Here is a 27,827-nt window from a genome sequence, read left to right as displayed (position 1 = left end):
GAGGTGAATGAACTGACAGAAATTTAAGTGAGAACTTCCCTTGCAGATTATGGGATAATACTGTGATCCAGATATACCCCCCTCCCCACCCTATTATATATACTCCACTAAGGACAGCATGGTGAAGAAGCTAATACCAAGTAGGTATCTATCTTCTAGAAAGATTTTCAAGTGTACCTTCATTATTTGTTAAATGACGATAGAGACAGATGTAAATTTAGCAGACTAAATTACTTTTCAAATTAGTGCTTTATTTTATCTTATCCTTTATCTTGACCATGCACCATTAATTAAAACAGCATGCTCCATGGAAACTTTAGGTGAAAATATGCAATTTCACCTCAGATTTCCCAACCTACCAAAAGCTGTTAGCATATTTAGCAATTTAATAAAATGTTATGAAAACCTATGACAGAAATATAGTTCTTTGGCATTAAAACATTTGTAACTGGACAAGAAGAAATAAAAAGTAATATTGTTTAAGACAATGACTAACAATTTAACAGGAGGATTTAGAAAAGTCTGATAATTCAACAATAGTCATAATTTTTCCCCAGTTAAATGCTTTAACAACTATAACCAAATAGATTATTAGCGATAAAACCATTTTTTTCTGAAATTCTTGCTATCACATTTAGTGTTTACAGTTCAGTTCCAGGTAACTTTAAAGAAGTTCTGATTTCATACCTTAAGGTAAAAGATTATTCTTAGCACTTCTTATTCCAATAATTTATGATAGTGAATGGCTGAATCCATTTCATTTTACTTTTTATTCCTTTCAGTGGTATATGAGTGGGTAAATATACTCACAAATATTTAAATATACAAACATTTTTGCTACATATTAATATGTAGACAGCTTTCATTGTATGCCTTTTCTTTTAAAGACATGCTTTGGTCACATTACAAGGAGTATATTCACATTAAAATAGTAAAAATTACAAACTAACTATAAGACATGAGTCAAAACATGATCATCCTCGAATCAACTGAATGGTAGTTTTTGCCTTCAAATAGTCTTTTACTTCATTTCACTGCCAAAAGCTGGAGTTAAATGGAGGAGAAAATGAAATGGTGGTTCAGCTGCTATCTTAATTCAACCAAGTCCATTCATACACATTTCTATTTAATAATCTTGGATGAAACCCAGCAACTTTAAAACTGGGGGTTATCGAGAAATGAATGAACTTTACACCTGGACAGTGGACTAGTAAAGAGTGAAGAGGAAAACAAGAAAGGGAGATAAAAGGGAATCTAAATCAGCAAAGACAGGACAAAAGAGACTGATGATTTTTTTTTTTCCAGGTGTCTCTGTTGCACCCTGTTGTTCTGAGATTCAGTGTGTTCCCTGACAAATGTCTCCACTTCATAGCTAGGACCCCCAAGCTCTTGGTGAAACTGAAAGCACTGGTTCAGTCAGGCAGAACAGCTGCTCCCTGGGCACTTCATGTGCAGGGCAGTGGGAGAGGCCCATAGCAGAGGGCTTTCCTTGCTTGTAGGTCCAAATCAGGGCATCCTGTATCACAGGATGGTCACTCTGTGTCCTCAGACCCCCTCAAGGTGCAGATCAGCGCCAGAATTCCCAAATCAGACAGGAATTCTCCCATAAGGGCCAAGTAGGTAGATTGTGAACAGCAGCTGACAAGGGGAGAAGGGACCTGGCCAAAGCTGTGACTGTGAAGGTCACGGGGGTTCGCTGGAGGCCCCTGACAGGCCTGAATGTGCCACCCTCTCTACGGGGCTACAGCTGCACCTGTTCACCTAGTGCAGGACCTGAAAGAGAGTGGGGTGGATATGGAGTGACCAGGGGGGAGGGTGACAAACCCTGCTGCCCAGTGACACCCATCTGCTGTTCACACAGGGCTGCAGGGTTTCCCAATACCTTCCACAATTTGGAAACATAATAAGATATTTAATAATCCTCTAGGAAGGTGGCCAAGCCTGTCCTAGGAAGCAAACCATTTCTAATACTCCAAACAAGTTTTCTAAGAGGGAAAAATAGTTGTAGAAGTTGCTGCATTGTCATATTATCTCAACAGTCTTTTCACACATATTCAGCTAAAACTGAATAAATGATCTCAGACCTTCCAAGTGGAATGGCTTCTTAGACCAATATTAAGCACAGACTGGTTTTCACAAAAATGAAAGACTGGTGTTTTACAAACCCAGCTTTTATTTTTTTTAAACCAGGAAGATATTAGCTTTTCGGTTTGTAATAGATACACTACAGAAAATGTGTGTATTCTTTGGATCTATACACAATTCTTTGCTTTCCTATGTCTCTTTCTTTTTTTCCATTAGTTTCTCCTGCACTATATAGTAGTGACTCACACTGAATAGATAAGCTGTGTGTTTTACATTATTATTATTACATTATTTACCAGACTGATTATTTCATTCCACATTTATTTAGATTAGATAAATCTGAACATCCAACTATGGATTCACATGTAAACTTTCAGAAATGATGTTTGTTAGGTCTGATGTAATAAATACAGAGTTATTTCATATCATTTAAAAACAACGACATCACTTTCTACCAGCCCCCCTCAGGGGAGAGCCTAAGGCTGTGAGTCTGTTGGAATATTGTCATGATTTATTTTTTCTCCAGAGACAGAATGCTTCAGAAACTGACCAGTAGCACCAATGTACAATCTTGATCGCATGGGCCATTTCTGAAAAAGAATATTTAAACAAGAATCCAAAAGTTAGTATCTGTGACAGATATAGTGTGTAATAAATAATATTAAAAATTCAAAATACCTCAATGCAAATGCAATATCATGTAGCTAGTAACAATGGTAATTATGAAGTCTAAGTGATGACATGAAAAAATGTTAATAATAAAAGTAAATAATGCTAATAATAAAATTATTAATGCTAATAATAAAAGTCAAAACATACCCAGACTTTGATTATAATTATATGAAATAATACGTGTGCATGTGGACCAGAACTGCAAAAAATCATGGCCAATGAATATATTTAAATGTAGGAAAATATATCTACCCACAATGTTTTAATGTTAAACTAAACCTAAAACAAAATTAAGCCTAAAACAAGATCCCTGACTTTAAAAATATTTTAAAAAGTTATATGTAGGACTTCCCTGGTGGCACAGTGGTTAAGAATCCACCTGCCAATGCAGGGGACACGGGTTCATCCCTGGCCATGAAGATCCAACATGCCATGGAGCAACTAAGCCCGTGCGCCACAACTACTGAGTCTGCGCTCTAGAGCCCGCGAGCCACAGCTACTGAGCCCGTGTGCCACAACTACTGAAGCCTGTGCGCCTAGAGCCCGTGCTCCGCAACAAGAGAAGCCACCACAATGAGAAGCCGGCGCACCGCAACGAAGAGTAGCCCCCGCTTGCCACAACTAGAGAAAACCCGCGCGCAGCAACAAAGACCTAACGCAGCCAAAAATAAATAAAAATTTTTAAAAATACTAAAAAAAAAAAAGTTATATGTGTTAAGTATTATGCATCTACATTTGTCAAAGGACTACAATGAAAAGTGACTAATTCAACTATCTAAACATTTTATCTAGCTAAAAGCAATATCTTGAAGTTGCACATATTAGAATGTTTGGTGTTATATAGCTAGAACATCCAGATTAAATGTCTGCTTGTACTGGCATCACACAGCTCTAACCTTTCAGTAATCATCGCATTTGTATTCTGATTGTGTCTTTTCTAAATTTACCTTTAAAATGGACAGCCTCTCAAACAATACAATTAATTTCCAAACAGGCATGATGATGAAAAAATGTACTACATAGGTAGTACTTTCAGGTTGGACTTTTTTTTTTTAAGAGGGGAGGGTCATATAATTTTAGTTCTAAGGTCCTTGGAATACTAATCAGAGAAATAGTGGTTTTTTGTTGTTGTTTTTTTTTAATACAAAGGTAAGTCCTTAGACTAAAAGAGTGCAACTCTTAAAGGTCAGCAGTGGGGTCCCACACTCTCCAGAGAGTAAATGCTGCTGTGAGCAGCAGGCTATTTTCACCAGCAAACATTCATGGGCAGACTGCTGGTTACACAGCACCATGAAATGTTCTTAAATGCCTCGCAGATGATCCACAGTGCTCAAACAGAGGTACAATTATTAACAATCCAAAGTCCGTAAGAGCTCTGGGTTTTCAACACAACTTGCATATTAGAATCACACGGGAGCTTTAAAAAATACTGATGGCCAAGTCACACTCCAGGCCACTTAAATCAGAATGGACCTCTTTGGAGAAGTATAAGGTAGAGTCAGTTCTTATCTGGAATAATATAAGCCTTCCTTATACTTCCGAATACAGTTACTGTCACCTAAACTGAGATTCCAGATGTAAAATGTAGCCACAGGAATAATAAGTAGGCATGTGATTTTTATTTCTCCAGATGGGATAAGTGAATTTAAGAGTCCTAAATTCAGATTATTCTGCTGGGAATCTACACTTTAACACAGATTAAATATAACATCTGTGTTACTTGGAATTCAACTGGTCCATTCCTATATAATCTTCCTATAAACAAACTTGTATTTTATGTTCGATACAGTAATAAGACCGACACTGTGTTACTTATTTTTGCAAATCCATTTCAGGTTTTGTTTTTTTAAATCATAGATGTGAATTCTTGTACTTTCTGGGTATATCATGTTGGTCCTATTCTTGAGATCCCTGCTACCAGTTGGTAACATGAAGTGTTTTAGAAACTAGCCTGGGATTTTTTGATATGTTTGGATTTGGCATTGTTAGATCAGATTTAAGGCCTGCATTATACTGAAAAATCCAGTGTCATGGTATTATGGATTGAATGTTTGTGTTCCCCCAAATTCATTTGTTGACGCTCTAACACCCAACGTGATGATATTTGGGGAGGTAATTTTGGTTAGATGAGGTCATGAGGGTGGGTCCCTCATGATAGGGTTAGTGGCCTTTTTAGAAGGGGGAGAGCTCCCCTTCTTTGAGAAAGAGTTAAGTCGGCCAGCTGCAAGACAGGAAGAGAGCTCTCACTAGGAAGTGAATTGGCCAGCACCTTGATCTTGGACTTTCCAGCCTCTAGAACTGTGAGAAAACAAATTTCTGTTGTTTAATCCACCTAGTCTATGGTATTTTGTTATTGCAGCCTGAGCTGACTAATATTCATATGTAGCAAATAGTGTAGGGCATAGGTCATCAATTTCAAGTGCAGAATTTTAGGCATATTATAAACCAGTGCTTTTCAATCTTTTACACTCCTGCCACATTTTCATGAGCATAAAAATCTCATGTTCAAACCTCAAATGTAATGTGAGAATTCTACATTTGAAAATGTAGATAATAATAATTTGAGAATGTGAATTAAACACATCTAAGTATAAATAAAATAAAAATACTACTGAACGCTCCCTGTTAGTTCTCTGTGTTACCTGGGTTCCACTGTATTGAGAATCACTCTAAATCATGCACCCAAGAGTGGAGACAAGTGAAGGCATCTGTTCTTTACAGCCTTGCTAGTATGTAAGTAATTTATGAAGCAAACCTAAAAATGTATATGTGGATTTTGGCCTGATTTTTCATGTACTTAATAAAACTTCCCTTTTTAATAACTTTGTGTCCCTGGATTTTCAAAAAGTCTTCAAATGATTTTATTCAAATGAATTTAATATAGACACATAAATAGTTTTAAGAGTCAGAAATAAAAATATAAATACAATATTGGTTAGGTTGCATGTCAGCATCATGCCAAAAAACCCAGCTGACTGATTTACATTTCACTTCTCAATGGTCTGTTTTAGCATTGTGTAGATTAACACAATCCTGACCTCTACTTTACCTAATAAGTCATACTTAAAATTATGTAGTTTCATTAGCTTAGAACAATCTAGCAGACTCATACAATTAACCAGAACTGATTCTGAAACTGAAGACTAAAAATATATTCCTGGTTTTTGGAGTTAAATGACTCTAAAATAACAAAACTTTGTATTTATTTTTTGAAATTATTGTTTATCTGTGTTATCAGCAATGATTCTCCAGGGGTAACGCAATTAATAAAGCCATCTGTGCTTTTCTTCCAATGTAAGTATCTGAAATATACCCCTGTTCCCTTGGAGAAGCACTGCCCTTTCAGACACTGGTGCTGATCAGAACTGCTCACATCCCAAAGGGATAAAAACTGCTGTTTTAGGCTATGCCCTGGGATTCCAGTCTCTTAAACCTTCCAATTTCATTTGAGATACTCATAATGTAAATTCCCAACGATGCTAACAAGTGCTAAATCCCCAATACTGATAATAAGAACTGATGATTCAAAATTATGGCCTTGAAATACTTGTTAATGGATCTTTGATCAAAGTAAAGACCCCCTTATGTTGTAAGGCAGAAAAACAAAGTCATTTTGGAACACTCTTCAACTAAGTAAACCAAAAAGTACAAATAATCAGAATATCTTTATTTCTTTGGCATTAGATTAATCAATGATAGACTTAATATTTAAGCATTTTGGTAGTCTCTGTAAAATAATGTGTTACAGGCAGTTTCAATTATGTATGTAAAATCTCTTTCCTCTGCACCTCCACTGCATATGGTTATAGCCTCTCTTACGGCACATACAACATTCTCTCTTATAATACTGTTATTTATATTTCTGTCTTTGTCTCTATTATATGCTCATTTAGGGCAGGGATTGAGTCTTACCCTTAATTGTAGTCACTCTCCTAACAGTGCTTTGCACAAAGCAGGCACTCAGTAAATGATTTTAAAATAGACTAGTCACTTGTTCAACCATCATCAATTTCATCTTTAAGAGGTAATCTTTGGCTTTCTTTCATTATCCCTAGGATTGTCTTTTAAAATAAAAATAATTGATTCAGAGGACAAATGAGATTTAACTTTTCTTTAAAGAGTTACATGACTACAAAAACATTTGGTACGGGAGTCATGGCAAAAAAACTCTTGTTAAGCTTATTGTTACATGAAAATTATGGTTTTAACATTACTCATTCAAAAAAGCACTGCAAGAAACTAAGGTGAAAAACAACTGGATTTCTCATCTGATTTCTCTCTCCCACAAAGAGGCATTTAACAGATGTCTTTTGTATTAGAGCCTACTTAATGTTAAAATAAACTTCCTTAGAGTATAATGTCAAGTCAAAAGAAATCTAATATTAATGATATATTTGAATAGCAATCTAATGTACCGAACATCAATCTAATATTAACAGATTAGTAGCATCTAATATCAATAGAAATACAAAACCCCTTAATTAATAATGAATAACTTTCCAGCTGAGGTTATACAACACATGAATGGAGTGGAATAGTCTATCATAATTATGAATAAATGATATTTCAAATTTTTATACTTAATATTTGAACTAGTTTGAGTCTATCATGTTGGTTAAATGTGCAAAGTAAATTTTGTTAAACCTTACCACAGAATTTTAAGTTCAGTTAATATTAGAGGATGTACTTTACCCTCAATTCGATAATGATTATTCAGTAATTTATTGAACATTGATATACTTAAGGCAAAATCCTAATTTTGTATTCGTGTGTGTGTGGGTGTGTGTGTGTGAGAGAGAGAGAGAGAGAGAAAGAGAGAAAATGCTTCAGAATGGTGGAATCAAAAATTTGAATATTTAGTTTTAGAAAACATAGGGAAGGTGATCCATTTTGAACAGAAAACCTGATCAATGTAAGATTTGAAAACAATCAAATCTAGGAGAAAAGGATGATGAAAGTGTAAATACTGCAATATAGGTAATGAATCATAATCATATATACCGTATTAAACAAAAACCCTGACCACTCTACCTATATGTAATGTAAAAAATACAAGAGGGAGTCTCTTGGATAATTTTGTACATTATGTAATTTGAATATTTAATCAGAACACAACATATATGCCAACTTATTATGAAAATCACATAAACTCATTATAGTTTTTCTAACATTCTTGGTGGTTGTCTAGTCCATGATCGTTAACCTTCATTAAAACGGACTGAAAATTTACTGTGTGGGGACGCAGAATGGTCTCCTTTTGTTCTTACCAGCTTTACAAAAAATTTTCAACATTGGTTTCCTAGGATTAGTTAGGGGCAGATACTTCCGTCACCCCGTTTAATTCCTGAAACTTTTCAAATATTTGATAAACACCACAATGGTAACAATGATGTAAATTAAAAACCCTCAAAGGCTCATAAATGTAACTCGGACACTAAAAATTATCAGGACGTGCAACCAAGCACCCCACCAGGCACCCGCAATAAACTTCTCATCTAGGAAAGGAATCCTGTAGGTTGCATCCTATAAGGGGCGTGAGACTCCCCTACCCAAGCCAGCCTGGGTTTAAGCCCTTTACCTGCAAACCGTCAAGGAGTAGCCTTGTGCAGTGGGGACCTCGCTACGGGTGCCTTCGCGGGCCGAGGTCGCTCTCCTGATCTGTTCCCCGCCTCACCCTGAAGGAGGGGTGAGAGCTGGGCGGTATCTGCCCAGGCAGGGGCAGACCCCGCGGTCAAGGTGCCGTGCTCCCGGCCTCGGCTCCGCAGTGCGCCCTGCCCGCCTACCTTGACAGGGTGTAGGTAACCATCCCCGCGCAGGGCGCCCAGTCCGGGGTCCACCGGTGCGTCGGCGTCGTCCTGCAGGCTGCGAGTGAGGTGCGCGATGTAGGTGGTGGCCAGTAGCAGCACGTCCAGCTTGGACAGCTTGGTGTCCGGCGGCACCGACGGCAGCGTGCGCTGCAGCTCCAGGAAAGCGTGCCGCAGAGTCTGCACGCGGCTGCGCTCCCGCGCCGCGTTCGCTGCCGCCGGCCTCCCGCCCCCCGAGCGCGCGCCACCGCCTGGGCCCGCCGGCCCCGGTCCGGTCCGTCCCTGGCTCGAGTCTCGGGTGGCGGCTACCGGTGGCGCGGGCTCGTTGCTGGCGATCAGGTGGCTGCCTGCGGGGCCGCCGCTGTCCATAGCGGCTTCCCGCGCCGCGCGCCCTGCAAAGGACGGAAGGCGCGGTGAGGCCGGGGCGCCGGTCGAGTTTAACCCGGGGAGGCGCAGCCCTCCCGCTCCCCCTGCGCGCCGGGCCCGGCCGTCCGACATGGCTCCAGGCGATCTCAGAGGTGAGCACCTTTTGACTGGGGCGCTTTTGCCTCCCGGCGTCTGGGGAGAGTGGTGGGGCCCGAGTGTTCCTGGGCTGCTTGGAAGGCTGAGGAGGAGCGCGGTGCCGGCTTTACTTTCCGCCGACAAATTAATCGGAAGGGCTACGCTACCGGGGAAAAAGATTTCGGAACCACAGCTCCGGTTCGGAACTTGTTCACGCTTCTGGAACGCTATCCCGCTCGTCCAGCAGGAAAGATGAAGCTGGTCAACTCGTGGAGCGCGGCGGGAAGCCCTGCCTCGTCAGGGCCAGCCGTGCCCACGCCGGCCGCCCTCGCACCATTCGCTCCCGAGGCCCGGGGATCTCAGGGGCGACGGCAGGAGCTCAGGGCAGTTTCTGCCGGAGAAGCGGGGGACCGGTGGCCTCTCCCGGGACTAAGGCACCCCCTACCCCTCCAAGCCCGGGAGCAGCGCGGCGGGGGTCGGACAGGGGCCCTCACCTTTCCTGGAGCGGCCGTACGAGGTTCGGCTCCGCTGCGAGAGCAGGCGAGGAGCGTCGAGCTGGGTCTGCGTGGCCAGGACCGCGCCGGTCACTCCATCCTCGTCCAGCCGAAGGCTACGGCCGCTTCCAGCCCGGGCCGGGCGCGTCTTTTACGCGGGCTCCTGCGAGGCGAGGCGTGCGTGCTGGCCAAGCTCGGCGTGGGATGACCGCAGAAGGACCCGCTGACGTCCGCAGGAACCTGAGGTGCCGTGCAGGGGACTCGGTCCTCTCCGAGCAGCCCGTCCGCCTCAGGAGAGTCATTAATGCAACCGCCCGGAGGGGCGGGGCCGGGCCAGAGTGGGCGGGGCGTCTTCCTGGCCCCGCCCCTCCGCGTCCAGGTTCTCCCCGGGGCGGGACTCCGAGAGCCGCACGTCTAGCGCCCGCGGGGTTGGCGGCCGGCTGGGCCAGAGCCGCGGTCTGGGCTGTAGGACCCCAGTGCGGCCTCGCGAGTTAGCTCGCCTCGCCACCGCCCTTCCGCCTCGGGCCCAGTCTGAGCCCCGGCACCTTCCAGGCCGGCGCCGAGCCGAGGCGGGAACGCGGCAGTTTTGTTGAGCGTGACGTAACTTTCTGTGAGGAACTGTGGAGTGTGCCGCCTCGAGGCGCTCACCTTTCACTCTACCACAAGGTAAATGTCTCCTGCTGCCCTAACTGCTTAAAGCGTAGTCCCTCCACCCTCGGGATTCCGTGACCAGTTTACTGAGCCGCCCAGAGATAAACTGCACTTAGCTCGAGCGCGCCCACTGTCTGTGGTACCTTAGGAAGTTCCCCCAGTCGCGGTCGCTTCTCCCCGAGGTGCCGGCGCCCAGGGGCCCCCGCTTTGTTTCGCTATTTGGACGGATTTGGAGTTTCCCTGCGGGGAACTCGCCTGAAGTGTTTAGCCCTCGTGGCCCCCCCCCCGGGGGAGCGGGGCCGGCGGCCGTGCGGGGAGGGGCTCTCTCCGGCCTCCTTGAGAAAAGGGGGCGCTGCCCCGCGAGGCCCGTTCCCAGCCGCCCAGGAAGCCTGGGCCCTGGACGCCCCCCGACTCTCTGTGGCTTCCGCCCGTTTGGCCCCATCGCTTTCAGGGGTGAAGTCTGGGCGGACGGCCCGTATTTCCCAGCGACGTGATTAGTCCATCCTTGAAAACAGTGCCTGCGAGGGGGAGAGCAGGACGTTAAAACACCTTCTTTGCGGTCAAGACGGAATATCGAATTTAAAATAGCATTAATGAAACCGCTCTTGTATACGTGACATAATTTCATCCTTTACCATAGATTTTAAAATTGGAGCTACCGACTGGTGCATAGTAATGGTGGCACTTACTGTATTTGAGTGTAGAATTCCACACACTTTACGTATACTAGTGAATCAAAAGAATCCTCAGGTTTTCATCTCAATTCCTATTCAGTAACTGTAGTTCGGTTTACACTTTAGAAAGAAGCACACCAAATACCATTGGTTCAAAAAAAGATTACTTTCTTTTGGTGAATGAGAAAGCACACCTTTATTTCCCCTGTAAATTGTATGTAATGAGGAATAAAGCAGTTGGAAAGCACTGTTTCGGATTCTATAAAGAAGCAAATCAAACAAGAACTCAAAGGTCCTTCTTATATAATGAGATGCCGTAAAGCTACAAACCACAAAGGATGATGTTGCCTAGTAATACTATAAAGGTAAAGAGTCACACGTTTCAGATCGCTTAAGGCTGAATTTACTGGTTTTTTACAAACACATTTTCTTTTACTTTTGAATTATGAAGAAGGTGAGGTTCACGTACATCATTTTTTGTCAGCAAGCTTTCAGATTTCTTCAAAGAGAGATTCCTGTATTGACAGAGGAAAAAAAAAAACAGCGTTTAAATTATTTCAGAAATGAAAGTTATCCACAACAGGTAGCAAACATATAATCTAGGACACAATAACAATAGTGAAGGCTAATGATTAGTTACTAAACTGTGTGCATCTTCTCAGGCTTGAAAGGAAGCAGAAACAAAGATTTTTTCCCCCTGAGGAAGGGAAGAGTGTGGAAAATCTATGAGTTGGGAGAGATGTGGAAATAAGAGTATTGGAGGGAAGGTGGGCCAGGACTAGGGTAGGCAAATTAGGTGCTTAGGGCTCCTTATGTTTTGCACCCTGGCACCTCACACACCTCACCCTAGCCTAGCCTGCTGGAGTCTCCTGCTGCTTTAGGAGGTGGGGGGGAGGTGCAGGCACAGCAGAGGCACTTCACTGCTAATAATGCCTGGCTAGTTGCCTGCTGAGTTGCCCAACGGTCAAGTTCCAAAGAAAGGACTGATGTAACAAGACCAGCCACTGCAGGCCACCCCCCTTGTCCTATCTGCTGCCACTCTAAGCAGCCTCTCTGAATCCTCTGATGACTCTAGAGTAGTCCTGATTCCTGCAAGAAACCAGTGTTTGCAATTAAATTCAAAATGGAAGATGAAAATCTTCAAATTTTTAGTAACAGGTACCTTATTTAGCACTTCTTAAGTGCTAAGTGCTTTACAAAAAGCACTTTATTTTCTCATTTTGTCTTTACAAAAACCCTTTGAGGACTTTACATTTACAGTTGAGAAAAATAAAGCTCAGATGGTTGAAGTAACTTGTCCAAGGCCACATAGCTAGTAAGTGGCAGAGACAGGAGTCAAGCCAGGCAGATTGACCCTAACACTTGTGCTTTTTACCATACTATTCTATTTACTATTTGTAGGGTTCTTCATTATTTGCAAAACATTTTTTGTATCTGTTATCTCAATAAAGGGCATACTTTAACTTGACTCCCTATGAACAATCCGAATACTATTTTTATAGTATGTCTTTCTTTGGCGTTGTCTAATCTGGTTTTAGAGTGCCGTAGATTTTATTTCACTGAGCGTGATGTAGGTCTTAAAATCATACTTATCTTTTTTCTAAATGTGTCAAATAGTTTGTCATCTTTATATTGTAAAATAATCACACATACCAGTGAAGAAAATATATTGTTTTGTTATATATCTATATCAATGGGTTTTATAGAGTTGGTGCTTTTTTTCACCTTTCAACTACTTCCCTCATTGTTTAATTAAGGTATAATTTACAGACTTAAATTCACTCTTTTGAGTGTATAGTTCAGCAGTTTTGATAAACATTAACAGTCATGTAACTACTACCACAATAAAGATATGCAACATTTCATCACCCCCCCAAAATTCCCTTGTGTTGACCCTTTGTAGTCAACCCCAGGTCCTCAGCAACTACTGATATTTTCTCTCTATAGTTTTGCCTTTGCCAGAATGTCATGGAATCATACAGTGTGTAGCCTTTTAAGTCTGTCTTCTTTATTTTATTATATCTTATTTTATTTTTTTTAACATCTTTATTGGAGTATAATTGCTTTATACTGTTGTGTTAGCTGCTCCTGTATAAAAAAGTGAATCAGCTATACGTATACATATATCCCCATATCCCCTCCCTCTGCGTCTCCCTCCCACCCTCCCTATCCCACCCCTCTAGGTGGTCACAAAGCACCGAGCTGATCTCCCTGAAGTCTGGCTTCTTTTGCTTAGCATAATGCTTTTGAGGTCTATCCATGTTGTGTCATGTATTGCTAGTTCATTCCTTTTTAATGCTGAGTAGTATTCCATTGGATGGATGTACCACAGTTTGTTTATCCATTCCCTAGTTGAGAGACCTTTGGGTCATTTCCAATTTTTGGTGATTTTGAGTAAGCCACTGAAAACATTAGGGCTCAGATTTTTGTGTGAGTATAGGTTTTCATTCCACCTGGGGAAATACCTAGGAGTGGGACTTCTGAATGTGGTGTGTGTTTAACTTTGTAAGAATATGTCAAACTATTTTCCAAATTGGCTGAAGTATTTTTTGCATTCCCACCAGTAGTGTGTGAGAGTTCCAGTTGCTCCATGTCCTTGCTAGCATTACTTGATTTTTTTTCTTCTTATTCACTTTAATGGACATTTTTTTTTTTAGAAATTCACGTTCTTTTATTTATTTATTTATTTATTTATTTAGGACTGTGTTGAGTCTTCATTTCTGTGCGAGGGCTTTCTCTAGCTGCGGCAAGTGGGGACCACTCTTCATCGCAGTGCGCGGGCCTCTCACCATCGCGGCCCCTCCCGTTGCGGAGCACAGGCTGCAGACGCGCAGGCTCAGTAATTGTGGCTCACGGGCCCAGCTGCTCCGTGGCATGTGGGATCTTCCCAGACCAGGGCTCGAACCCGTGTGCCCTGCATTGGCAGGCAGATTCTCAACCACTGCGCCACCAGGGAAGCCCTAATGGACATTTTTAAAGAAAAAAACTTGATCCAATATTTAAAACATTTTAAAAATTAGATGATTTCACAATCTAGATATCTTGCTTGCTAGCTAGTCTCATTTCTCACGTTCAACATGTCTGCCTGGCTATACTGTTTGGAGCCAAGTAGCTGCAGGCTGCAGTTGCCTTTAGTTGGACATGTGCTCTCCAGTTTACCTCAGTCATATTCTCACCTGCTTCCCTTACTTACTTTATCTGCCTGTACTTGAGGATGTTTTTGAGACCCCCTTGCAGTGTAGTTAAGAGCTTGGCTTTTGCAGTCAATGACCTGGATACAAGTCCCAGCTCTGCCTCATGGCAATCCTGTGACTTTGGGCCCCTCTGACTGGGCTTCTGCAACACTCATTTTCCCCATGTATAAAATGGGGCTGATAGTATTCTTATCTCAAAGGGTCCTACTGTGTTTTTTTTAAAATTAATTAATTAATTAATTAATTTTTGGCTGTATTGGGTCTTTGTTTCTGTGCGAGGGCTTTCTCTAGTTGCAGCAAGCGGGGGCCACTCTTCATCACGGTGCGCGGGCCTCTCACTATCGTGGCCTCTCTTGTTGCGGAGCACAGGCTCCAGACACGCAGGCTCAGTAGTTGTGGCTCACGGGCCTAGTTGCTCCGCGGCATGTGGGATCTTCCCAGACCAGGGCTCGAACCTGTGTCCCCTGCATTAGCAGGCAGATTCTCAACCACTGCGCCACCAGGGAAGCCCCCCTACTGTGTTTTATAATTTGTTTGGGTAATGAAGACTAAGCTTTCAAAGTATACATTTTAAAATGGAAAATAACTAATACAATTTTTATAACTTAGATCTTACATAACTCTTGTTCACAGAGTAAGCCATTGACAGAGTTGAGACTAGAAGTCACAAAAGCGAGCTTACACTGTTCTAAAGAAACACTTTGTTGCTCACCACTATTGCTTTTTTTTGAGGGAGGTGGGGGTTGTCCTAATTTCAAAGGGTTCTTTGAGAACTGCAAACCAGAATCTTAATGTTATATCTACGTTACTGATACATAAATTTATTTTGCATATAAAAGTTAATTAGAGGTTAGGTTGAACACAGCAAAATTAAAGACATTTAGAGCTTTGCAGATGAGTTTATATAAGATCATTCCAGAGTTTCATGACTAAAAGTCTTATCTAAGTTTTAAAAAATTCTTCTTGAAGCACATAGGAGATCTGTTGTTACAACTGTTCAAACATAACCTTAACAGTGGTAAAAACAAATTATTTGTACTGTTTTTTTTTTTTTTTTTTTTACTGTTTTTAAAGGTCACTTTTAAACTCAAAGAAACCTAATGCTTCCATATTCTAACTAAAGATAGTAGGTATTTTATAAATAGTTAAATAACTATTAGTGAATAGTGAACATTTCCTATGAATTATGGGTCCCAGGGATTCACATTCCTTAAAGGTATCTGAAGCTAAGGGCATTCTAACCCATCTAGAAAGTTATTATTTTTACATTAAGAAAAGAGATGAATTGACTCTATTGACATCGCTTAGGCTTAAAAGACAGTTAATCAAGTAACAGTTTGCTCTCTTCGTTGTACAGTGCTGTATTCTCGGTGGATCTTATTTACAATATATAATTGCATTTAATGTCTATTTTTAAATTACTAAGGCTCCTAGCATGTTTGAAAAGAGAGGAAACATCTGTCAGAAGTATTTACTGTGACAAACATAGAAAGAAGCAATATGTGCACATTTTTTGTTTAATACATATGTTATTTTTAATTGAACAGTGAAGGCATTTGTTCAGAATCAGCCTTTAAATAAAAAATAGTGTTGAACTAATCTTTAATTAAAGTGTACATTGATAGTATCAAGTTCAGTTTGAGGGTCAAAAGCAACGTCAATGAGTCTGACTTTTTCCTCCCCGTAGGGAAAGCAGGCTTGTGTAAATATACATGAGCACAGACTGCATGCATTTATAAAGGAGGTGGAAAACATTCCCCTGTCATTGGACAGATTTTGCTTCACTGTGTTCCACATAGGATACAGGCACAGCTTTCAGTGTGTATACCGTAAAGGAGTGTGGGGCACATACTTTTAGCGTCTTGGAAGAAGCCTCTAAGCTCCTTTCCACCTCTGAACAGGCTCCCCACCTCGAGTCTTAAATATAGACTGTAGGGGACTCTTCTGTTGATGCCAGCTCATTATCCTCCTTCAAGTAATTAAAGGAAGGAATTGGTTTAATCAGCTTTTTTAGAAACTAAAAATCTGTTCTTTACATTTGGGCTGCATATTTTGTTTTTAATACTTTACTAACCTTCTGATTTTATCCTCATTGTCTCTTAGCCTTACACTAAATTAGTAAAATGTTAGCAATAGGCATAGCCTAATCATCTATTATCATGAGCTTAATGAAATTCCGTAATATATTTGGTCATCTTTTATTAAAGGGAGGTAGAACTGATATTCCCATTTAATAAGACTTAGATCATTTGTGATACCAAAACAATATTTTGGCATGTCCTCAATGAAAATGTTACATGAGGAAATAAAAAATATTTAAAAGAAAATGTTTATGTAATACTTTTTCACATTATAAAACTTAGGAATCAGGATTGAACATAATAAACTTCACTGATAGTGGCAGAAGCAGGGCATTCTTTATTCTCACAGGAACCCCTCTATTCTGCTGGTTTCTTTAGGTAGCCTATCTTAGCAGTACTTAGCAGTTAAAAATGCATTTAGCTCTGTGTTTAGTGTTCCTAGTTAGGAAAATGAGAATATAGTGATTTGTCAGTGCAGTCCTAGTGACTAGAGTTTTGCGTGGGGCTATAGAATATGTGGTATGTGCCATAGCTCGCAACTGATCTAACAGTGTGTGTGGCAGTGTACAGATTTACCAATATTGTTTCCTGAGGCTATGTTCATTTTTATTGTTTTCTTTTCCACCTTGATGATATACTAGCAAGACCTTTCAAAATGCTTGGCAAAGAAACAAAACTCAAGAACACTTGTGGAATTGACGTGAGTTATGTAAATCTTTAAGAAACTGTTGGGGTGCTATGAACAAACTGGCTATGGTCTTGATGGCAGTGATAATGGACATAATCAGTAAGGCAAATTCTCACACAGCTTCTGTTTTTTGTGTGTGTGAATGGAGAGGAGGCAAGACCAAAACTAGGACTCCTTATATATCCTATCGCCTCTCCCCAGATAAAGCGTTTTCCAGACTCATAGGACTCTGTCTCCCTTAAGCCTCTCCTGGCAAGCCTAAGCCACTCTTCAGGGAATGGGGGTAGGATAGTGCAGCACCTTTGTTCATGGGTCTTCTTCAGGAGGGCTCCATTAAGGAATGCTAAATCACCATCCCTTGACTGGACCCTGCAAAGAGGGTCTCGTGACAAACGCACGTGACCTTCATCAGGCAGTTCTGGAAAAAGGAAATCTACTCCAAAGTACATCCACTGGCTCTGATTACTTTCTCAATGAAATACGCTATTGCCCTTTATTATATTGTAGTGACTACTATGGTATGATTGGAAAGATCAATAGAGCAATCACTGTATTGATTATAAATGAAGAAAAGTTGAATGGATAATTTGTAGGATGTATGAGGATCTGGTTTATAACGCCCATAGCATTTATCACAATATATAGTAGTGGTATCACATTTGACTCTCACACTAACTTGTTGCAAGATCTTTGAGATCAGGACTATCTCATTTGAGTTTTTATTATATTGAGTATTGTCTGGCATACAACAGGTGGCTGTTAGTTTTATGAATAAAGGAAGTTATTTTCTGGTATGATTTATCTTTACATCAGAGCAATAACATCTTTTTTAAAGCTGAAAAAAAGCAATTTTCTTCTCATTAGGAGACTCAGAGCTGAGTCATAATGAGCTAAATTATGTGTATACTCAAGGTTTAGAATAGTGATTCTTAAACTATTTTTTGGATCATAAATCTCTTTGAGAATCTAATGAAACTTCTAATGTATCCTTCAGGGACACCAGATTAAGAACCTTTGGTTTGGAGAAGTGGTGAAAGTAGCCTATCTCTGTTGTGCTCTGGCTTCTCCTCCTTTCTGCCACCAGATGCCCTGCTGTAGCCATCTACTCACTAATGGACCACCCATTATCATCTGGGCCTCGGGCTCCTTTGATATGATCCCTGCTCATTCAGACATCTTTACATGTTGCTTCTGGGACTTTCCTGAGTCACCTGCCCTACCTCAGTAGGTGTATCTAGTCTGTGACTCCCAGCTCTTCCTGAATCAACCCTTCCACTGCAACTTTATGACTGTTTGGGCCGATGAACAATAAGCTCTTTTTTTTTTTTTTTTTTTTTTTTTTGTGCTTGGTCAAGAAGAATTGAGAACAGAGGACGAGGAGACAGACGGAGGGCCTCTATTCCTCTGTGCTGTTGACAGTGAGGGTGTCCCATCCTCCCCCCAAAAGATAAATCACACACAAAAATATTTGAAAGAACCTACCCCATGTCTTCAATAATTTTAGGGTTATCTTCTTGGGAGCTTTCTGGAGATGCATTTCCATTTGCAAGGTATCTTTGTGTATCAGAGAAAAAAACTAATTTTGGCTTACCCACCTGTGGGTAATAAACAGGAACTATGTGATGCATTGTTTCAAAGTTACCTGTAGCATACAAAGAATTAAAAGCATTCTGCTTTGAAACTAATAACTAAATTGCAAACATGGCATAGAAAAGCATTAGACTATCTAAAATTATGTTTTATGAAATGGAATTAGATCAGGTTATATAGATCCACAGCAAAACCAATAAAAAATTAATATCCAAGATAAAAATATCACAGACTTTCATACATGAGAACCTACACAGGAAAGTTTATGGTCAACTCTCATAGACAAAATGGGTATACCAACATTAATATAAATATTAACTGCCCTTGAATTTTGCTGTTATGAGTTTATTTTTTCAGTGTGTTTAACCTCTAGGGAGTAGATTAGTCAATTATAGTTTTTGTAATATGTTCATACCTTTATTTCCACACTTAACATTCCACATCATTTCCCTGTTTAAAGATCCTCCTTCCTTTCCAGCAATGATTTCCTTTTAAGTGGAGACTGCCTTATTCGCCTCTAATTCCCAGGGCCTAGCATAGTCTTGGGCACATCGAAGATGCTCAACAAATGTTTATTAAATGACTAAATGAATATTTCCATCAAAGCGCTACAAAAGTAAATGCTGAATAAAACAAAACGAGTTCAACCAAAAAAAAAAAAATGCTGAAGGGCATTCAGATATTTTGAATTTTGTTACAGTGTTTTGACTTTGCTTCTAATTTTGAGCTATATAGTTGTGTGACTGTATTTAAGACAAGATTTTTTTATTGTAACATCCTTGAAGTCTGAGGTAATTTTACCATATAGAGCTCCAAATTTATAAGCTACCAAAAATATGTAGTCAGGAAATACAAAAATGACTATCTTCCTAAGAATTCCTGTTCACTTATAATGTATTTGGTTGTACCGAGGTATCTTTAAATAGTTCATACCTGAAGGTATATTGTAGATTTAAAAAAATACACAATGTATCTTCTAGACTTTAATTCATTCTTTCCATTTCTCCTGAGTGGCAATAACAGACACTTTACATAAAGACTATAGTGTAAGCTATTGGCCACATACCTAAGGACAGAGTTATTGCGTGTTACATACGTGTATCCAGGGATATCACAGGTTGTAAGCCTGGGAAGCTCAGAACTGTACCATTTGTTTGGATGGGGTTGGCAAATGTGTGTAGGTGGTGAGGAAGAAGGACATCTATAGATGGCCAAGAGAGAATAACTGAGTACTCCTGAGGAAAACTCACATAATTTCTATTACAGCTAGTCAGCTTTCAATTTCAATTTAATTTTAATTTAACTGACCTTAACAGTCTATTTTTCAATATAGTAAATCATATAAGCTATTTGAATACTTTTAAAATTTCAAAGTTCTTTCATAATATAGTCTCATTTTTCTCCCTAGTTCCTTTTTGTTTATAAAAATTGTATGTTTACATATCACATATTTACACATTTGCAGATTCTTCTAAATTCCCACCAAACTGAAGTGAATTTCTAAGTAGAGCAGACATTATTGTCCTTGTGTCCAAGCATGATTCAGCCAGTCATCAGTAGAGTGGTCACTAGAAGCCAAAGCTGTTTGATGAAGTCAGATAACTGATTAATCACTGTCTCCCTGCTATCTTTGTGACCTTAGACAAGTTATTTCATCTTTCTAAAACTCAGCTTTCTCAGCTGCAAAATGGATATAATAATTATCTTTCCCACAAGTTAAAATGATTAAAGCAGTAGTGTGTATAAATATCTGAAATGTTTGGCACAATAAATATTAGCTCTCTTTTCTTCCCTTGCCCCCTCTTCTTGGCTTCCTAGACTGGAGTGCTTTCCATTTTAAATTATTAATGATTATCATGATAGCAACTACAACAAGGTATGAATTGATGCTTCTGTACTATATAACATTCTGTATGGCTTTTTAAAAAAATTGTGGTAGGAACACTTAACATGAAATCTATCCTGTTTATTTTTTAAGTGTACAATAAATACATTATTGTTGACTCTAGGTACAACTTTGTACAGCAGACCTCTAGAGTTTATTCATCTTGCTTGACTGAAACTTTATGCCTGTTGATTAGTAACTCCCCATTTCTCCCACCGCCCCCAGCCCTGGGCAGCCACCATTCCACTCTTTGATTCTATGAATTAGACTATTTTAGGTACCTCATATATGTGGAATTATGCAATATTTGTCTTTCTGTGACTGGCTTATTTCATTCAGCATAATGTCCTCAAGGTTCATCCACATTGTTTCATATTACAGAATTTCCCTTTTTTAAAGGCTGAATAGTATTCCATTGTTTGTATATACCTTATTTTCTTTATCCATTCATCTGTCAGTGGACATTTAGGTTTCTGCATCTTGGCTATTGTGAATAGTACTGCAGTGACCATAGGAGGGTTAACATGTCTTCAAGATCCTGATTTCAGTTCTTTTGGATAAATACTCAGAAGTGGGATTGCTGGATCATACGGTTATTCTATTTTAAAATATTGAGGCACTGCCATACTGTTTTTCACATTGGTTGCACCATTTTGCATTCCCACCGACGGTGTGCAAGGGTTTCAATTTTATCCATGTCCTCACCAACATTTTTTTTTTTTTTGTCATTTGATAATAGCCATCCTGACAGGTATAAGGAAGTATCTCATTGTGTCTTTTTTTTCCTTTTAAATATTTATTTATTTATTTGGCTGTGCTGCGTTTTAGTTGCGGCATGCAGGATTTTTAGTTGCGGCATGCAGGATGTTGTTTTTAGTTGCAGCATGTGAACTCTTAGTTGCGGCACGTGGGATCTAGTTCCCTGACCAGTGATTGAACCCACGCCCTCTGCATTGGGAGTACAAGAATCTTAGCCACTGGACCACCAGGGAAGTCCCATCATTGTGGTTTTGAGTTGCCTTTCCCTGTTGATTAATGACATTGAGCATTTAAAAAATATACCTGTTGGCCATTTGTAGGTCTTCTTTGGAGATATGTCTATTGGAAATGCTGTTGGGAAAATGGCGCCAATTAACTTGCTTGACAAAGTGTTGCCACAAACCTTCAATTTGTATAAAATGCATTATCTGTGAAGCACCATAAAGTAAAGCACGATAAAACAAGGTGTGCCTGAAATTACTTTATTTATTTATTGAAATATAGTTGATGTACAATATCTTGCTAGCTTCAGGAGTACCATATAGTGATTTGACATTTGTATCATTGTGAAATGATGACCACCATAAGCCTAGTAACCATATGTCCTCATACAAAGTTATTATAATATTGTTGACCGTATTCTTTGTGTTGTATATTACATCCCTGTGGCTTATTCATTTTATAACTGGAGGTTTACCTCTTAATCCTGTTTCACCCCTCTTCCCTGGCAACCACTGCTTCTCTGTTTCTATGAGTCTGTTTTTGTTTTGTTTTCTTTGTTTTGTTTTTTAGATTCCACATATAAGTGAGATCATTCAGTGTTGGTCTTTCTCTTTCTGACTTATATTACTTAGCATAATACCCTCTATATCCACCCATATTGTCACAAATGGTAAGATTTTATTTTTATTTTTAATGGCTGAGTAATATTCCATTGTATATTTCACGAATCTTCTTTATCCGTTCCTCTATTGATGGATACTTAGGTTGCTTCCATATCTTGGTTATTGTAAATAATGCTGCAATGGACATTGGTGTGTGTATATCTTTTTGAATTAATGTTTTTGTTTCCTTTGGGTAGATACCCAGAAGTGAAATTGCTAGATCATATGACAATTCTATTTTTAATTTTTTGAGGAACTTCCATACTGTTTACCATGATGGCTGCACCAATTTACAATCTCACCGACAGTGCACCAGGGTTCCCTTTTCTCCACATCCTTGCCAACACTTGTTATTTGTTGTCTTTTTGATAATTGCAATTCTGACAGGTGTAAGGTGGTATCTCATTGTGGTTTTGATTTGCATTTCCCTGATGATTAGTGATGTTGAGCATCTTTTCATGTGTCTCTTGACCATCTGTATGTCTTCTTTGGAAAAATGTCTATTCAGGTCCTCTGCCCATTTTTTAATTGGGTTATTTGTTTTTCTGATTCTGAGCTGTATGAGTTCTTTGTGTATTTTGGATATTAACCCCTTATCAGTCCTATCATTTGCAATTTTCTTCTCCCATTCAGTAGGCTGTCTTTTCACTATGTTGGTAGTCTCCTTTGCTATGCAAAAGCTTTTGAGTTTGATGTAATCCCATTTGTTTGTTTTTGCTTTTGTTTCCCTTGCCTGAGGAGACAGATCCAAAAAAATATTGCTAAGACCAATGTCAAAGAGCTCACTGCCTATGTTTTCTTCTAGGAGTTTTATGGTTTCAGCTCTTACATTTAAGCCTTTAATCGATTTTGAGTTTATTTTTGTATATGGTGTGAGAAACTGGTCCAGTTTGATTCTTTTGCATGTAGTTGTCTAGTTTTCCTCACACCATTTAATGAAGAGGTTGTCTTTTTCCCCATTGCATATTCTTGCCTCCTTTGTTGTAGATTAATTGGCTATATAGGCGTGGGTTTATTTCTGGTCTCTCTATTCTGTTCCATTGATCTGTCTATTTTTGTGCCAGTACCATACTGTTTTGATTACTGTAGCTTTGTAGTATACAGTAGTATACCCTTGAATGACACAGGTTTGAACTCCTCAAGTCCACTTTTATGTGGATTTTTTGCTATAGTATATACTACAGTATTACACGATCTGAGGTTGGTTGAATCCTTGGATGCGGAATGAAGGATATGGAGGGCTGACTGTAAAGTTACATGCAGATTTTTGACTTTGGGGAGGGTCGGCGCCCCTAACCTCCTCACTGTTCAAGGGTCAACTGTAGTTTGAAATCAGGGAGTGTGATCCCTATGGCTTTGTTCTTCTTTCTCAACATTGCTTTGGTGGTACTTTGGCATCTTTGGGGTAGTACTGAAAATATGCAGGTCCTTACCCTGAGTCTAGTTTTGCCCTTCACAGCCAGCCAGGTATAAGCAGAGGAGGAGAAATGCCTCCTGTCCATTTTATAGGTTTTAGATCTTGAGAAGTTCATATTGCCAACACAGTATCATCACTCGTGTGAATACTGTCAGCTTAAAAAGTCCCATTCTTTGAAATAATGTTAACAGTTCATATTCAGGGGATACAATATGGCAAAATCATCAGAGCTTTCCATCTCTGCTTCTCTTCACCTCAACCTCCTTGTCCTAGAGTGATAGAGCTCCTAGGATATGCTATCTATGCATAAAGACTCACTACACTGTTTTGGTTTCTGTTTCCCTATTCCCCTGGTCTCACCTCTTTCTGTGTCTCCATCCACTGTTAGCTGTGGAACTAGAAGACCATTAGCATTCAAACACTGTCACGGAACAGAGCAAGGGGCTCATTTCAGCGTTGTGGACTATAGAATCTGTGAAGAGTGAATTCTAGGATACTTCCCAGTATGATAAAGATGATTATTACACATCATACTTAGCTACATTTAATTTCATTAGTTAGGCAGTGGAGGTTGGCGTGTCCTTGTAACACAACCTTAGGCATATTATAATCAAAATATTCAAATGTTGGGGTGTGTACTTAAGAAAGAGGACAGGCCACAGAGTATAGGGAACATATGTGGCTGTGATACATTTTTATTTTTTATCCTGATGAAAAATGTGATTTTTGCACTGTTGCTAAACAAATATACTTGTGAATTGTTTCACAAGTTACATAGCTGATTGTTGTTTCACCATTTACATAACTAGTGTCATGCACTTTTGCCAGATATAAAATTATACACTTTTCCCCACCCTCATGGCTCTCTGTTTATATAGCTGACATAGTTATACTCAATATGAACTAAACATAGCTTTTTTCATATATGGTAACTACCATTTTCATATATAAACATTATAGGAAAAATTTCCTAGGAATTGTAAACAAGAAAAAAAAAAGCCCATACAAAATCTAAACAAACCCCCCCCTTTTTTTGTTTATATATTTATATTTTATTTATTGAATCAGTGATAAATAGTAACAGCTACAATTGTGATCTAAAAATCAAACAAACTAGAATTAACATTGGGTACATTTCACCATATTTGTTCCATTTGCTTTAGCTGAAATAGAAATAGTTTATATAAAAATTTATCTACTTTTAAATAAACACACTTTCTTTTTCTTATTTTTTCAGTGCTAGTTCATAACAACATTGTTTTTAAGACTTTTTGATATCGCAAAGCTTAAGTTTTAATTTTGTAACAAGGATTCTAATATTAATGTGAACACAAAATCTTAAAACACAATTTCAGAATTCAAAAATTACAAATATTCTCCATTCCATTCTATAGTTATGTTCCCTGGAGCACTTATACACACATGCATGTACCCACAAACCCCCCTTATTTCTGGTATTTTTTTTTTGCTGAGTAGAATATTCCCTTTGCTAGTAGAAGTGATTAACTAATGAATGACAGCCTACTTACTTATGTATGAGTTACTTATATCCTCGTTCATACTGTTCCTTTTTTTGCTGATTTTCTTGGCATCTTTGGATGCTTTCCAATTCATTAGGAATTGTCTTTCCATATTTTTAATTTCTTTTCCATCAAGGAATTCTAGAGAAAAAATATATGTTAAAAAGTGTAGTATATAAATGCTATAAATGTTATGTATCAATACAGCATGAATATTATAAATACAATATATAAATATTATGTATACACATATAATATATATACCTCTGGTTTAGGACACATGAACAGCTACACGATAGGCTGAAATAAATTTATTTTTAAAATACCTTATTTACACAGCTTCTGTTTTTGTTGAGCTTTTATTTATTTTTAATTATTTTTTCTGATTTCAAAAAGAATATGTGCATATTATAAACAACTGAAACATGATGGAAAAAACATAAAAAGGCTCTGTAATTACTATCCATATCTCTCCTTCCAATCACTAACAAAGGTAATCATTATAAACAATTTGATGTATGGTCGCCCTTCTTGGATCATAAAGTATTTTAAAAAACAAAAATGTCATATTCAACAAAAATTAAATATTATCTATTCATTTAAATAATTCTATGGTTATTCATAGGAAAAAGTAAAATATATTTTATGTTAATTTCAATAGGAAGTTTTATATATGTAACATGGTATTTTAAAAGTACATACATTAATAATGCTTATTATATCCTAAGATATAGGATATAATAGGAATAATCGCATAACTGGCCTCTTCGTTCTATGAAGTGAGATTTCAGCTATCTTTACATTTTGTTTTTTTAAAAAGTTTTGAAAATTGAGCATATTAAATTACACAAATAATTTTGTGTGTTGTAAGATTTGGAAAATTCAAAGAAATGGAGAAAACAAAACATTGCCTGTATTCCACAACCGGAAATAATCACTGACAACCACGGATAACACTTTAGTATACTTCTTAGCATTGTTTTGTTTTCTAGATGTGTATTGTGTGTATATGTATGTATTATATAAAAATGGAATTCTCTATTTATACAGTATCACATCTTACATTTTAATATTGTATTGTGAGCATTTTACCACGTCTTTCTTTAAACACGATTTTTAATGACTGATAGTATTCCAAGTACAAATATACAAGTAATTTACCTTTAAAAATATACATGACTGTTCTTCCTGTGTATTCCCTGTTTCCTACTCTTGGCTTGTGGGGTAAAGGGTAGGTAAGGTGTGACTCTCACATACGTGTTTTGAAAGATCGTCTTGGATGTTTCTGATATACCCTCTGTCATCCCCTCTTTCCCCCAAGAGAACCACTGTACTAGCATTATGATTAAACCAAGGTTTACTATAGCTATGAGCTTTGTAGTGGTTTTGCCATACGTTAGTTTTTATACTCAAGTACAGCATGTCATAGAAACACTCTCACAAATCTCTGTGAGAGGGCAATGCTTATCTCTCTGATGCTGTATAACTTGGTACCTATTGAAGAGCATTGGTCCATTTCCCCTTATATAGTGCAGATTCAGGAATGTTATTATTTGTACGGATCTCATAAAAGGACTCCCCACCTTCTCCCCTTTCAAATGAAAGAAACTCCTGTATGTTCTTAAGGTGCCATTTGGCAAGTGTCAAGCAATGAAAACCTTGATCAATTTTATCTACAGAACCAAGAGTCTCTCCGGATCTTCAGAGGATTTGTGCCAGTGAAAATTTGGCAAAAGGCCAGCAAGTTCTACACATTTATGACTAACCATTTTTGTTGGTAACAGCCACATTTTCTTTTTAAAGAAAGAGTGTCTGATGTCTAATTAATTATTTCTGAACAGCAGATCTTTTTCATGTTTTATTTCTCAATTTTAACTTTTACTTTTATTAAAATATCAAATTTAAAGTTGACCATTTTTGTAGATCCAGATGTCATATTCATATTTCTGAAGGCTTGCTGATAAATTAACTAAAGAGTTAACCACCTCTCTTTCTCTAAGAAAATCATATTAATATAATATAAACATGTACCCAGTGATTTGGACACCAATATCAGTCTATCTCTGTATTTCGGTTTGAGACAAACAGGATTTCTGTTTAGATCCATTTTCCACAGCTTCATCAACTTGTTCAGTAAACACTCCAAATCCTATAATTAGAGAAGAAAAAAGCAAGACACAGGTATTTCATATTATCAATATTTCTTTCATGTCAGTTAACTGTTTTTAAAGGTAATTACTGTTTTCCATGGAGTTCTAGCTCAGTGCCACGTACTTAGAAGGTTACAATAAATGTTTTTTTGATAAAATAGTCTATACTAATAATAGAGAGGACTAAAGATGAGGCAAAAAGTAAGGTCCTGAGTTGGGGGCCACAGAACTCTACTCTGTCACACTCCCTTAAATGGACCCAACCTGCAGCTCAGAAACCACTTTGCCTCTGGCTATCCATGCTACAGAAGATGCCCTGTTCTTAGTGGAGCTTATGGAAGTTTACAGATTAAGGCCATTATGGAGTAGTAAGTAAGCAGTCCATTGACATTGCAAGCAATATATATTGTTGCTTTTTCTTTTTAAAAATCTGTTAAAAAGATATCAAAGGGGAAAATAGGAGGAAAAAAAACTTGTGTGCTTATCACCCAAAGATCACTTTTAATATGTTATGTATCCTTCTAGTTTTCTTTTTGAGCATAGGGATTTCCTTTTTAATTGTCATCATACTGTAGGTCCAGTTTTGTTTTATGTACATCATAAACATTTGCATGTTCTAATAGCTTATAAGAAAATCAGCTTATTGATATTTAAAGGAATAATTAAGTTATTCCATGGTTGAAAATCCAAATAAATGTGAGAAAAACAGATTGATCACCTTTAAGAACCAGCTGTCTCAGTTTGCCCTCTTCACCTCCTCTCTCTCCCTATTTGATTT

The 27,827-nt window shown here is 38.7% G+C and overlaps 3 protein-coding genes across 3 annotated transcripts in view; 1 reads left to right on the top strand and 2 right to left on the bottom strand.

The window, feature by feature from the left end:
* CSPP1 (centrosome and spindle pole associated protein 1) overlaps positions 1-27,827 on the top strand; it is a 226,232-nt gene that overhangs the window by 12,362 nt on the left and 186,043 nt on the right. The gene's annotated exons all lie outside the window — the stretch shown is intronic.
* TCF24 (transcription factor 24) lies at positions 287-9,857 on the bottom strand. The gene is made up of 3 exons (XM_057531769.1): positions 9,557-9,857; positions 8,541-8,953; positions 287-2,675 (listed from the first exon to the last, which is right to left on the bottom strand). The coding sequence occupies exons 2-3, from the start codon at positions 8,928-8,930 to the stop codon at positions 2,562-2,564; spliced, it is 504 nt and encodes a 167-aa protein (XP_057387752.1). The 5' UTR covers positions 8,931-8,953; positions 9,557-9,857; the 3' UTR covers positions 287-2,561.
* Positions 11,285-27,827, bottom strand: part of PPP1R42 (protein phosphatase 1 regulatory subunit 42) — a 51,317-nt gene continuing 34,774 nt past the window's right edge. The window contains exons 7-10 of the mRNA XM_057531767.1: positions 26,931-27,048; positions 24,909-25,040; positions 18,327-18,486; positions 11,285-11,396 (exon numbers count right to left, since the gene is read on the bottom strand). Coding sequence (XP_057387750.1) covers positions 11,285-11,396; positions 18,327-18,486; positions 24,909-25,040; positions 26,931-27,048 — 522 coding nt within the window. The remainder of the gene's footprint in view (positions 11,397-18,326; positions 18,487-24,908; positions 25,041-26,930; positions 27,049-27,827) is intronic.

Source organism: Balaenoptera acutorostrata, chromosome 17 (assembly GCF_949987535.1).
Source record: "Balaenoptera acutorostrata chromosome 17, mBalAcu1.1, whole genome shotgun sequence".
Classification (NCBI taxonomy): domain Eukaryota; kingdom Metazoa; phylum Chordata; class Mammalia; order Artiodactyla; family Balaenopteridae; genus Balaenoptera; species Balaenoptera acutorostrata.
The sequence above is the reverse complement of the archived record's forward strand: the minus strand, read 5'-3'. Positions and strand labels throughout refer to the sequence as shown.